Source organism: Arachis hypogaea, chromosome 3 (genome assembly GCF_003086295.3).
Source record: "Arachis hypogaea cultivar Tifrunner chromosome 3, arahy.Tifrunner.gnm2.J5K5, whole genome shotgun sequence".
In the NCBI taxonomy this organism is placed as follows: domain Eukaryota; kingdom Viridiplantae; phylum Streptophyta; class Magnoliopsida; order Fabales; family Fabaceae; genus Arachis; species Arachis hypogaea.
In genome coordinates, this window is record NC_092038.1 from 49,398,376 (window position 1) to 49,412,253 (window position 13,878).

At 31.1% G+C, this 13,878-nt stretch overlaps 1 protein-coding gene and 1 long non-coding RNA gene across 2 annotated transcripts; both read right to left on the reverse strand.

The window, feature by feature from the left end:
- LOC140182651 (uncharacterized) lies at positions 1-2,974 on the reverse strand. Its single transcript, XR_011878633.1, has 2 exons — positions 1,763-2,974; positions 1-603 (listed from the first exon to the last, which is right to left on the reverse strand). It is a non-coding gene; the product is annotated as an uncharacterized lncRNA (long non-coding RNA).
- Positions 2,975-5,424: 2,450 nt separating this feature from the next.
- Positions 5,425-12,244, reverse strand: LOC112790527 (protein STRICTOSIDINE SYNTHASE-LIKE 4). The gene is made up of 6 exons (XM_025832972.3): positions 11,751-12,244; positions 11,366-11,581; positions 10,101-10,174; positions 8,106-8,342; positions 6,589-6,721; positions 5,425-6,471 (listed from the first exon to the last, which is right to left on the reverse strand). The coding sequence occupies exons 1-6, from the start codon at positions 11,895-11,897 to the stop codon at positions 6,199-6,201; spliced, it is 1,080 nt and encodes a 359-aa protein (XP_025688757.1). The 5' UTR covers positions 11,898-12,244; the 3' UTR covers positions 5,425-6,198.
- Positions 12,245-13,878: the final 1,634 nt, after the last annotated feature.

Sequence of the window (13,878 nt, forward strand, 5' to 3'; positions counted from 1 at the left end):
TAGAAATAAATAGAGCTCCTAACCTTAATTAGGAGGTTTAATTGCATGACTTACAGCGAAACTAGGGTTCTGAAAATGTGCGAAAGCAAGAAGATCCGAGTCCTAAGTGATCTTTTCCTTTTAATACTCACCTAATTTTATTTGACACTAAAATAAAATATTCAATTCCAAATCTAAAAGATTTTGTTTGTAATAAAAAAATAACTAAAATAAGATAAAATATAACAATAAAAGCTAAATCCTACTAAAGATGCTCCCTTGGGTGAGTTTGACCCATATTTGGCCCCTTCCTGGCATTTTTCTAGCTTTAAACACTGGCAGGGGGGAGTTCTGGCGCGGGTTCTGTCCTCTTTGGGCGCTAAACACCAGACTCGGTGTTTAGCGCTAGATTTGGCAGTGATTCTAGAAGAAAAGTAGAGATTATTATATATCGTTAAAAAACTCTGAAAGTTGGATTTCCAACGCCGTTGAAATCGCATCAATTGGACCTCTGAAGCTCACGTTATGCCCGTTAGAATGCAGAGAGGTCAGGGTTGGCAGCATCTACTTTCTTCCTTTGTTTTGCATAAAACTCTGCAAAATTCACCCGAATTTCACCTGAAACTATAAAAACACCAAAACAACTCAAAGTAGTATCCAAAGTGAATTTTTGCACTAAAATCAAGTAAAACTAAATAAAATCCATCTAATAACAACTGGAAAATGATAAAAAAAAATGGTATAAAATGCTCATGCATCACAACACCAAACTTAAACTGTTGCTTGTCCTCAAACAACCAAAACAATGTAGGACCAAGAAGAGAAAATGTCCAAGACTTAAGTTGTCATTTAAGCTCAGGTCTAGTTACTGAATAGGGCTTATGACACTCTAATTCTGAATAGGTTCGGCAGCTCACTTTCCTTTGAAACTCAGAAATATCAATATCTTTCAGAACTAGAACTCAGATGATATTATAGACTCTCTTCTTTAGGCTCTAATTGATTCTTCAACACAGCTTTTGCTTTTTCTTGGTGCTTTGCACCTTGAGCCTAGCCATGACTCTTAGTGTTTTTTTTTTCAAGCTTAGCTTAATATAAGAACACCATAAGCACTTAACTGGAAAACTCCTTGAGTTCTGATTTTTCTTTCTATTTCTCCTAGATAGTGGTGCTCAGAGCCTTAGGCATACTCTATAAGAGCAATGGATCGCTACTTTAAGTGCTCAGTCTCATGGGTTGCTTGACACTTTCACACCACAAGCATATGGTTAGGGAATAGCACTCTTTAGAGCTTTAAATCAGTTTTGATCCTCCTAACCATTGATGCTCAAAAACTTGGACCTTTTTTCTTTTGACTTTTCTTTTCTTTTCAATTCTTTTTGCTGTTTGTTTTGCTTCAAGAATCAATAATACTTCTCTAAGTTCTTGTTCCTCAAGAACCAATATTATCAACTCCAATATCAAATATGCACAGTTAAGGTCATGCATTTCGAAATAGAGATAGTACCACCACATCAAAATAACTAGAAGACTCATAATATATAACTCAAAATCTCATGTATTTTACTACTTTTTCTTTTGATAATTCTTTAAGCTCAGTGAGTAATACATGAGACATATTTTTTTTAAATAAACATAAAGTACTAAACTAAAATAAACAACTAAACTAGAAAGCAAGAAAATCCTACTAGTGATCATGCAACTCAAAATAGAAAATAGAAAATAGAATGAAATACTGAAAAATAAAGATAAGATAAGGAAGAGGATAGTGAAATTTAACCACCTCAGTTATGGTAGTTGCTGCTCCCTCCTCAACTTGTGCTCTTTCATGAAGATGATTCACCTCCCTTTGGTGCCATTGATAATAATATAAATCGAGAGCTCGCTCTGCAACACCAAACTTAAAAGTTTGTTTGTCCCCAAGCAAAGAAAACTGAAAATGGAAAGGGACATGAAGAGCACACAGATGAGTATAAAGAAAAGGATAAAAGTAATAGGAGGGGAAGAAAAATTTAAATTTCCTGTTTTTTCTTTTTTGGATGACCCCTTGGTGGCATTAAATGGCTATTATGGACGTGAAACGTCCCAAGGGGGTTAAAAATTTGAGTTGGGACGCCCAAATTTAGCGTAAAACTCCCAAACTTCTGCTCCCCTGGCGTTTAGCGCCCATAGCACTGATCCTCCAGGGTGTTTTGTTCTTCTATATGAGTCTTCCTATCCATGTTCTAAGCGCTATACATGATCACAAACATTAGAAAATCTAGGAAAACTTTGAAAATCAATGAAAAATAAGATGAAATCAAACTAAGATAAAACTGAAATAAACTAAAGGATACTTTTGGTTGGGTTGCCTTCCAACAAGCGCTTCTTTACCGTCACTAGCTTGACAATCAACTCCTTTAAGGAAGAAGATAGTCATGGAAGCTGAAATCCTCACCCCTCACTATGAGCTTCTTTCCTGTGCTCTCATGGATCAGCTCAATATGCTTAAGGGACAGGATCTTGTTCACAGTATGAGATAGGACTAGACTTCTAGAAAATAGCACTTTTATCCCAGGTGAGAAGTCTTCAGTGGGAATCTTCTTGTTCCTCCATCTCTTAAGTACCTTCTTCTTGGATTTTCCTCCCTCCTTGGTGGGTAGTGAATGCCCAATACCAAACTTAGGTTTGATGTCTTAGAAAATTGTATGAGTTTCCACCAAGGGAAGATGCTTCAGCACTGCACTCTGTATACAAGTACCTTCTTTGTCAGAGGGTAGTGGAGGTTTAAAAACCTTGAACACCATCCAATCCTCATGTAACCTCAGCACTAATTCGTTTCTCTCAACATCAATAAAGAAGTGTAATGAAAATAAAAATTTGACAAAATTGAAAAGAATGCTTGCCACATGCGAGTTGCTAAACTGAGTTACAATCACATTATCAAGTATGAATTCTTACCATATTTTCTACATATTTTTTCTTAGTCTCACTTAAAGATGTATATATAATAAAAGAAATCACACTTGACAACTAATTGAGAGAATTCATTTCTTACCATGTTATCTTTTTAAAAATATTTTAACAAAAATATTTTACTTTAATAATAGTGATTAGAGTTTTATATTTTTTCTAAATGAATTTTTCTTTTAGAAATACATAAGCATAAATTTGTTAACTTAATATTTTTATAATTTTTTTTCTCTCTTCGACTACTATTTATGGCAAATGTAGGTTTTATTAACTTTTCAAAAAAACACGACTCATTTTTTTTCAAATAAAAAAATTTTTGGTGTAGTTCATTAAAATGGGAGTGTGTTAGTGTTTTTTACTGCTATGAGCTCAGTGCAAACGCAGCCTACATTTTGCACATTTTATCATTACCTTTTTTTTCTTGAAACAAAATAACCAAACGCAGGTAACGTTTAACATTTATTTTTTTTTATTTTCGTTCAATCCAAACACAGGTAACATTTTATACTTTTCTAATTTCTGAAAAAAAATTTCATTTTTGTTTTGGCCCAAATGCAGCCTGCATTTTGGGTGGGCAACAGCACAAAATTTTTTTGGGTTTCCAAAATGCAACTTGCGTTTTTCATATGCCAGAAAATTCTTTTTGAAAACTTCAAGACGTAGGGTGCGTTTTGTATAGGAAATAATATTTTATTCGAAAGTCTTGCCTATAAATACGAAACACAATCCATCTGAAGTTGCTCATTTCCATTCTACTCCAATTCTTCTTGCTTTCATATATCTCAAACCTTTGAGTTTTTTTGGCAATTAGTAGTGTCAACAAAGTCGGGTTAGGTGAGGTTGAGAGTATGGAAGGTATTGCAAATATTCGAGTGTATTATGACGGTGAGATTATATCAAACACACATGAAGGAGTGATTTTTGTTTGTGAATGTCTGTCTTCATTTGCAATTCTATGTACCATAAGTTTTGTGGAGTTACAAAATGGTCTTTGTGAGAACATACAGAATCACATTTCTAAAAGGGTGAGCAACATTTTGTATAGAAATCCTGTACAAGTATTTAGTAGGCTGATGCAGTTTCAACTGATGTCCATCACTGACGACGCATGAATGCAACGGATGTTCTTTATTTATCAACAAACTCGAGGTCACGTGCCGATTATAGAGCTGTACATTGAGTTTGAACAGCATACGGGGATGGATGCCGTTGGCGACGATGTCAATGTTGATGTTTCGGAGTTAGATTGGGGAGAAGATAACAACAACAGTGAAGAGGAGTTTGAAGTCAACTATGAAGTCGATGACGAAAACAATGACGGAGACTTGGCAGGCAATCCGGCGGCACATGATGAGGCGCATGCGATTGTAAGTCAGCACTCCTTTGGCGTTTCGTCTTTTATGCAGACTTTGGACCTCGAAGCCATGCATGCCCCAAAATTTCCTGAGTATGCGAATATCGGTATGTTATCTTATGGTTATTAATTAAAGTTACCACTACCATTTATTTTATTTGCCTTGTCCGACTGGCTGTGGTTTGCATGTCATAGGTGGAGGCAATGTTGCGGGAAAAGATGGCGAGTTTAATGTCGGAATGGAATTTAGTTTATTACTATTATTATCTTAAAAAATAATAATAAATTATTAAAAAATAATAAAAAATGATTAAACATTATTTATTTATCATTACAAAATAATAACGATTTATTATTATTATTAAATAGTATTATTTATTTATTATTAAAAAATATTAATAATTTATTATTATTATCCTACGCAGTATTTTATTATTATACTACTCATGATAATAATTTTTTTTCAACAGACTTAATAATAATAATAATAATAATAATAATAATAATAATAATAATAATAATAATAATAATAATAATAATAATAACAACAACGAAAATAATAATAAAATTGTTTGTTAAAAGATAAATAAACAAAATTCACATATATATATATTTATTTATCACAAAATTTTTGAAAAAAATTCCTTTTCCATTGAGAATGATCCAAGTATTCAATAATGTGATCTTCAGGTCTAGTAAAATCACGAACCATTTTTTATTTAAGAACCAAATGAGCCTAAGCTTTCTACTCTTCTTCTTCCTCCCACAAGCTTCCTCAAACCCTTTCAAATTCCTTTCTGCACAACCTTCACACAACCCTCTTCAGTAACACCCCCCTCTCGTTGCGTTTTGCGTTTTATACACTCTCCTCAACACTCTTCTCCAACACGTGGCATGCATGCAATTGGGGAGACTGTCAAGCGCAACTTTATGCGTTTTGGTTTGGCTAGCTGCCAAATGTAGCTTCCGTTTTTAGACTTCTAAGATGGTCAACAAAACATGTCCGGTCTGCATGCAGGGAACAAAGACACGTTTTGACTCAACTTTTTAGTTTTCGATTCGGCAAAACGTAACCTATATTTTGCAGGTTACTAACTGCAACTGATCCACATTTGTGGAATACACACCAAACCCCAATATAATTATACATCTCTATTATTACTTCCATTCATAAATTAATTTATGAAAAACACACTACTCAATTTTCTGTTGGTGGATTTTCTTGAAATACATAAACAAACGAGTCTATTATGACATGATACAAAATGACAATAATCACATGGACCGATTCCCTTGAGTATTTGAAGTGTTTATCTAACTACCAATAATACTACATGCGTCAATGACTAAATTTCTATTTTGGTCTCTGAGATTCATGCGATTATTCAATTTGGTCTCCGAAATTTAAAATTACCTATATTAGTTCTTTAGATTCAAGTTTAGGAACCAATATGGTCTCTCGACTCTTTCCGGCGATGATTAGGCAAACAAAGTGCTAAGATGGCATATTTCTTGTCACGCTGGATGATGAGTAAACGACGTTGTTTACCCTTGCCGCCCAAACAAGTCAGGAATATTGTTGCTTTATATATGAAGGGAGAAGAAACCATGGAAACCCAAAATAAAATATTCTTCTTCTTCTCTACTTCCACTATTCTTTATTTCTGACTTGTTTGGGCGTCAAGGGTAAATGACATCATTTACTCATCATCCAGCGTGGCAAGGAGGGTGCCATCTCAGCATTCTATTTGTCTAGTCATCGCCGGAAAGAGTCAAAAGACCACATTAGTACCCGAACTTGAATCTGGAGAGCCAGTATAGATAATTTTAAATTTTGGAGATCAAAATAGATAATCGCGTGAATCTCACGGACCAAAATTGAGATTTAGCCTTCTGTTCTATATAACAAAGTTCTAAGCACTGTGCAAAGGTAATTTTCCAACAAAGTTGGAATTGAGACTGCCCAAATAAAGATGATCCTCAAACTCGAAAGCTGAAGTCACAAAATTAATCACTCTACCATCATTATCACCAAATATTCTGGTTATGTTGCCATCAGTTGCCACATTGACCACTGTTGCCTTCTTGGTTTCACCACTCGTAAGGCCATATAACCTTGGAAATGAACCTAGTAAGTGCTTAATTACCGTGTATTTGTGCATAAACTCCAATCCATTATTAGTTAGCTGCAGCATCAATAATATTGGAAAACAACCAATTAAACACCTTACCTCGTAATCATTCAAATACTTCAAATAAAATGCCAAGTTCCGTTGAATGAGTATAGCATTTTATATAATTACCGAAACCAAAGCTATCCAAAATGAACCATCAGGAGCTAGATTGATATTATCAGGTCCACCCGGAAGGTTTTCAACGAAAATATCTGTTTTGCCTTTATTTGCTCCTTTTAGCCAATGCCTCAGAACCCTGGATCTGATTCAAAAAAGAAGATGCCATGCCAATATATATGGAGTATAACCAAATATCTAAGGCCACACTTGAATTCTGTTTCTAAGATACAAGCATATTAACAATAGACAAAAAATTATTTGATTATGGAAACAAAGATACAAATAATTTTTCTATCTTAGGGATAGAAAATTATACTTTGTGTACATTTGAGAAAAAAAGAAAAGAAAAAATGTGTTTCTGTTCTCAATTTTTATATTTCTATGGTAGATATCATTTAAAATATGATGCTCCATTCTTGAAGAGGGAAGAATTCCAGGAAAATCTAAGACTAAAGTAATAATTAATTAGATCTTTAATGATTTTGACTTTTGACTAATTAATCTTAAAAAAATATATGCTATAATTAGGTTTTTCACAAATAACAAAAAATAGTTCTGAAATAGATAGTGCAAAATAAAAAGAAATTGTCCATGTATTTTATTATTTACAATGATACATGTTTCGTTACTAAAACATGAGTATGAAAACGATGTAGTTTTAGACAGTAAAATTTTATTATTTTTTGAGTTTTCATATAACTTTTATCAATTGTTATCTATTTACTATAAAAATCCAATCAAAACAAGTGAAATTTTGCTTCAAAAATAAATAAATACGTCACAGTAGTTAATAGTACATATAGGTACCACCGTTAATTTTACATGATGAATTGATAAGATATATCATATTCATTGTTTACTATCATGAAGGAACAAATTGATACTTTTTTTCCTTCAACAACTAATTAGTCTAAAGTTGAAATATCTAAAGACCTAATTCTCACTTTATTCAATCCATGATTAATTCTCAATAAATTTTTTGTGTTTTTAGTTTAGAATAGAAATTTTAATGATTAAATTAATATCTAAAATTTTATTTATAAATAAATTAATTATCACATCATATTGTTCTTTTAAATAGAGATTAATATAAAAGTTTTAAATTTTTTTTAAACTTTATATATTTATTATGAGCTTAATTTTGATACATTGACAATATAAAATGTTTTACAGAATCGTCTAATCGCATCCATTCTTCTGGATGAACATTCATGCAGTCAATAAAAAAGATAATTATTTTTGTTGATGTGTTGTTATTTAATAGGATACATATGTAAAATTACTTTACAAAGTATATCGAAATTAAATTTTTATTAAATAACCATTGAAATTAATTTGCCTAAAATTTTTAATAAAATTTGATATAGAATTAATTTGTCTAACAAAAACAAAAAATTTAAAAATTAATTTAATAATTAAAATTTATTAAAAATTAAAATATTTAATCAAAAGTTAAATGAGAATTGATTCAGGATATTATCAGCAAAATGCAAATAAAAAAAACATATACCTAAGAAATTACTTACTTCCAGGTTTCAGACACAAGAAGATAATCTTCATCTTTGGAGAGTGCAACTCCATTGGCAAAGTACAGTTTGTCCAAGACAATATCAACATCATTTGAAGTTGGATTGTACTTTAGAAGTTGTCCATGTGGTCTTGCCTCTAGCAAATCCAGATGCACATGATGCAAACCATACTTTTTGCTAGCATCACTGAAATATATACTTCCATCTGATGCTTCTATCACATCATCTGCAAAACTGTTTCAGCCTTTTCAAACACTTGTTGTGGACATACCATAATGTATGAAATTCAAAAAAATAGTTAATTTAATATAAACCGAATTTTAAAAAATCTATTACAAAAAGAAATAAATTTTTTATAATTATTTAATGATAATATTTTAATTAGTCATCCAACCAATTATTTAATAATCTAATATTTTGACTGGATAAATTATTGCTTCAATTCTAATAACCAAACTTTAACATCTATCAAGAACAATAATTGTTTATCTAAAAGTTGTTACCTGAAAAGCACAAAATGTCCATTGATTGATGAGTGTTACAAGTTGCAATTGGACGCTTTTTGTTTTTATGATTGAGTTGTAATGGTGCATTTTAATAATGTGAAAATTTAATATGTTTTTTATTTGTATGGATATCATAAATTTAAGGATTATTAAATCTATGATTTTTAATTTTTTTTTGTTGATACCACAAATTTAAGAGTCAAATTTATATTTGTAACATCAAAAATTTTTTTAAACATACTAATTAGACCCTCCAATTTACTTGAGAACAAAAAAAGATTTATCTCACCATAAATCAGATTCTCCAATTTATATAATATAAAAATATAACCCTTCGATTTTCTAATTTTTTATTCCATTTGTAAAAAAATTAGCCGAATTGGAACCATGGGGTAAAGAACATGCATTATTTTAACAATCAAGTTTACCTTAATCGAATGTGCGAAAGTGCAACCAGCAGGGGCAAATGAAAGAGCATTGAATATTTTAATATTAAAATGGCACCATCCATTGATGAGTTATGTATGATGTAGCTACCGTTAATTCCATGTAACCAACAGGAAAATATTCCTTAACATCCCCGAACTAGCTAGTTGCAACTTTCTAGCTTTCTATGTATTTCTCACATTTGACGTTTAAAACCAGAAAAATAAATAAATAAAATAATTCCGTTGGTTTGTTCTGTAATTGTATGAGGCTAATCATTATTATAATAATTTTACACGACCTACAACAACAACAACAGAATCTTATTCAGCCAAATATAATTGATTACATAAATCAACCAACGTTATTATTTTTTATTATATATTATATCTATAGTATCATTTTTGATATACAGATTTTTTTTACTATCTTATATATGATTTTTTAAAAAATTTTCTATCATTTACTATTTATTTACTTTTTATTTCATCTATTTTTTTTATTGGATGTTCTACTAATCTTCTACCCACATTTGAGACAAGATTTTATTATTTTTTTACAATAGATATTACTCTAATTTTTTTTTATATCTTTATTTTTTATTTTATCCATACGTGTGTGAGTATTCATTCATTTTAATATTTTTATTTCTGTCCCACTTATGTTTGTTCTCACTCTTTATTGTCCAACATTTTGCTCCATATAATATAGTCAGTCTAAAAATAACGTGATAATTTTTTTTTAAATTTAAAAATATTTTTTTATTGTATATAAAATTAAATATATTATGCCATTTTAACTAAACTGTTTGTAAAATTAAATTTAGAACCTAACATTTTCCTTTTTTTTATTTCAGTTACAACCATTGTAGCTAGAACTAGATCAATAAATCTCTAACATATGATAAATATCATCATCCGAATTGAGTCTTAAAAATGTGGCTATTTTGAAAATATTTTTTCACATTTAAGAGCCACAAGCCAGCAACTGAGTCTATGAATAAATGACCTGAAAAATAATTTAAATGAAAAGGAAGAGAAAAAAATTCAAGGTTTCTTACTTGATTTGAGAACCATTCCCTTGTGATGAAACGAGAACAGTGAAACCATCATCCTCTGTAACCTTGAATAAACCCTGTACATAAATATGCAATTGAAATGCGTAACTACATTACCTAGTCCTTGTTCATATTTTCTTTCATAGATATGTGGCAATTCCCTAGGAAAGTTATTGGCGATATGAGAATCTTGCAATTCAGTATCTTACTCAATAAGTATTTGTTTGTCAAGTATTTGATGGATATATATTACGTAATAAACAAAAAATTTTTTTGCACAGAATATAAAATTTTATTTTTAAATTAAATAATTTTATTTGCTTACAAACATAAGAAACTATAATTTACTCCTTCAAATTTTATACTTCATCAAATAAATATGTTTACATGAATATTATAAAAAAGCTTACTTATTTGTGATCTATTTACTCACTTTGTTCTTGATTTTAATAATACTTATACATTAGAGTTTACAAAACTCTATATCAGTAGCACAAAATATACTGTTTTTTGTGTTTCAAAGTAAATAAATAAATAAATAAATATTTTGTTTTCAACTTTCCATGTCCTGTACTCCTGGTTCCATTGTTCCTACTTCTTAGTAATACAAAAAGCAAAAAGATATACAAACAATTTTTTTCCTGTATCTCTCTGTTTCAGTCTACTAAACCAAACACGACCTTATACTCTCTGCGTGTCACATACTTAATTAGTTGATTACATGAAATAATAATTAGCACGGCAGCATTGTAATTACCACAAAGATGTGGGTGGGTGGTTTTCTAATTATTTTTTGCAATCCCATACTTTCATAAATACACTATGGATGGACAATAAAAAAATAATGGTATATGCCTAACAAATACTATTATTTTTTAGTCAGTAATAATTTATATTCATATTTATAAATATTTTAAAAACATATAATTTATATTTATATTTACTAAAATTTTAAACCCATAAATTAGTATAGTTTTTTTTTTATCAAAGAAAGGGAGATTCAAATTCGCAACCTCTTAAGTGAATATGGAAAGACTATACCATTTAAACTATAACTTATTAGCATAAATCAATATAGTTTGTACCTATATTTTTCAAACTTTATATACATAAATTAATAAAATTCATTCGTTAAAGTCAATTTAATGTTTATATTAGCTAAATGATAATAAAAAATACTTAAAATTACTAGTATCCAAGAGTTTCTCCAATAAAAAAATTGAAAACTGGAAAGAAAAGTTTGGCGAGTGAGAGTTTAATTAGGTTACCTTTGTAGCGTCACATACGATTAGGCCACCATCTTTAGAAGGAGTGATTCCTAGCAAAGTGTTACTATCAATATGCTTCCAATTCTCCCAATCTCCATTATTTCTTGGTAATCTTTTAATCCAACCATCTCTTGTAGCAGCATACAGAGTTCCCTCTTTGTCAAAACAAACATCTTCTGGATCTTTCAGAACCCCTTCTCCTACCTTAATTATGTTCTGCCAACCAAAAAATATCACACGTATCAAAATACAATTCTTTCGTTCCACAATTTTTGTAAAATAAAATAACTTTAGACGGTTTTGGACGAATTTTTTATTGTCTCTAAAATATTTTTGGCAAAACCGGATACTGAATCGTTGCCGTATATGGATTTGTATCGTTTACCTTTAATTGGTTGTGTCTAGCAGAAGATGAAGGTGGAATCTCCAGTGGTAGTGGATCTATGGGTGAGAAGTAGAAGATCTGGACTGTGATAGCTACTATCACTGCTATAACAAAGCTTGAAATTATTGTCACAATATTGGAAGCCATGCTCTTCAAACTTGGTGCTGTCTAATTTATTAACTGAAAAAACCAAGTAAATAAAGAAGAAATGAAAACGAAGAAAAAGATTTAAGTGTCTAAAGTTGAATGCTCCTTTCATATACACCGTTGTTAAGGAATTTTAAATTTTTAATTACTAACAACTCCTTTTGTTTTTTAGGGAAGGAATCAAGCTATTAAAATAAAATCAGCGAATGATTTGGTATGTTATCTGGGTTCAGATGAGATTTAGCCGGAAAAAAAAAAGCAAGAGATAAATAAATATTTTGACTTTATTATCCTGGGACAAGAAGTCAAGAAGTTATATTTATGATATATAGAAGTGACATGTATGTGGATATACATGCGGGACGTATTTGTATTTTTATTTTGTTGCTTGAGAGTGACAAGAGAGAAGACTCTACACGTTTTGGATTTAGTCTCTGCAAAACAAAGTTAATATCTCTTTCTTTTGGTAACACGCAAGATAAGATAATGCCAAAAATTAGTATACAACGTTGCGGGGGAAAATGACATTCAATATTCAAGAACCAAACCTTCAACCGCCACTAATAAGTCAACCAAAAAAGGGGTAAAACATTTAACCACTAAATTAATTATTATCTATTTAGGTATATGTTCATACTCCAGTTCCCAAGAGAAGATATCGGACCTTTCACTTAAAGATATCTGGAACTCGTGTTCAAGTTTAAATCACTCTGATTCTAAGTAAATCTCAAATCATTAATACTTCTGTCAGGAATCTGGAAATCAACACCGTACAATGGCGGATGACGTTCTAAAAAATAAACACATAGCTTTTGATTCTGAAATCCAAAAAAAAGAGCAATATAATGATGAACAAGCATTAGTTATATCTCTCCAAGTTGATAAAAAAAAGTTGTTGCCAGAAACCCACATCAATCAAACCTGAAAGGACACAGGATAAGTTCAAAAATTTATCAATCTGAAGAATCCGGGAAAAGAGATCCTACAAAAATTATGGGGCTTATTCACAGACATCAAGGTCGGCTGGAACAACTCGAGTAGGAGCTCGAGCGAGAACGAGAATCCGAAAGAGCACTAAGAATGGAGGTACGACAACGAAGGAAATTAGAAGAAAAATTCTTGAAACTAGAATCCAACCTCAGGGGTAGGAGATCCCACATTGATCGGGAAGAAACACTTTTAGGAGGTGAAAATCCATTTATAGAGGAAATCATGCGGGCTAGAGTTCTCATAAACTTTAAAAGCTCGGACATGGACCTTTACAACGGGACGACTGACTCGAGACATATCATTTAAGTAATTTCAAGGGTCGAATGTACTTTGCCGATGCGTTAGATGCAACTCGTTGTAAAGCTTTCCCAACAACATTGACCAAGGCTATAATGAAGTGGTTCGATAGTCTACCACCAAGATCGGTAACCTACTTCGACGACCTTACAAGAGGTTTTCTCACCCGATTCTCGATTCAAAAAGACAGTCAAACATGTGCCAAGTGTAACACCCTCACTACCAGAATGTCACGCTTCCAACTGCGCCACTCTGATAGCAAGAAGTATTACGACTACCTTATATACTAGATATTAAAATAGGAGCCTGTGACTCGACATCGTATCGCTTATTTCTTTGAAAACCGGAAATAAACACTTTATCTTAAAAAAAACAAACACATAGATTCATATACAAGATTTCTTACCTAATAGCTTGTAAAATAATATACATATAAAACACAAAATTCCTATCCCTCTTACAGAATTGTAATAACAAAGACGAAGGAAGAAAAATAATCTAATTAATACAACATCATATAAACCAAAACGCAGTAAAACTCTTCATAATAGTTCTTCATCTGATTCCTGAAAAGGTAAAGCTGTAGGGGGTGAGAACCTAACCACACGGTCTCACCACGGAGTTTCAGAATTGTCATAAGAAGATACGTAATAAAAAAATAGTTTTCAAGCTCAGTGATTATCATTGCCTTATG

Excerpts from the sequence above, each read along its gene's own strand:
- LOC112790527 (XM_025832972.3), bottom strand. The coding sequence starts at position 11,897 with ATGGCTTCCAATATTGTGACAATAATTTCAAGCTTTGTTATAGCAGTG. Across the intron at positions 8,343-10,100 it reads GGGAATGGTTCTCAAATCAA|TTTTGCAGATGATGTGATAG; the intron begins GTAAGAAACCTT and ends AGGCTGAAACAG. Across the intron at positions 6,722-8,105 it reads CTTGTGTCTGAAACCTGGAA|ATCCAGGGTTCTGAGGCATT; the intron begins GTAAGTAATTTC and ends TTTTTGAATCAG.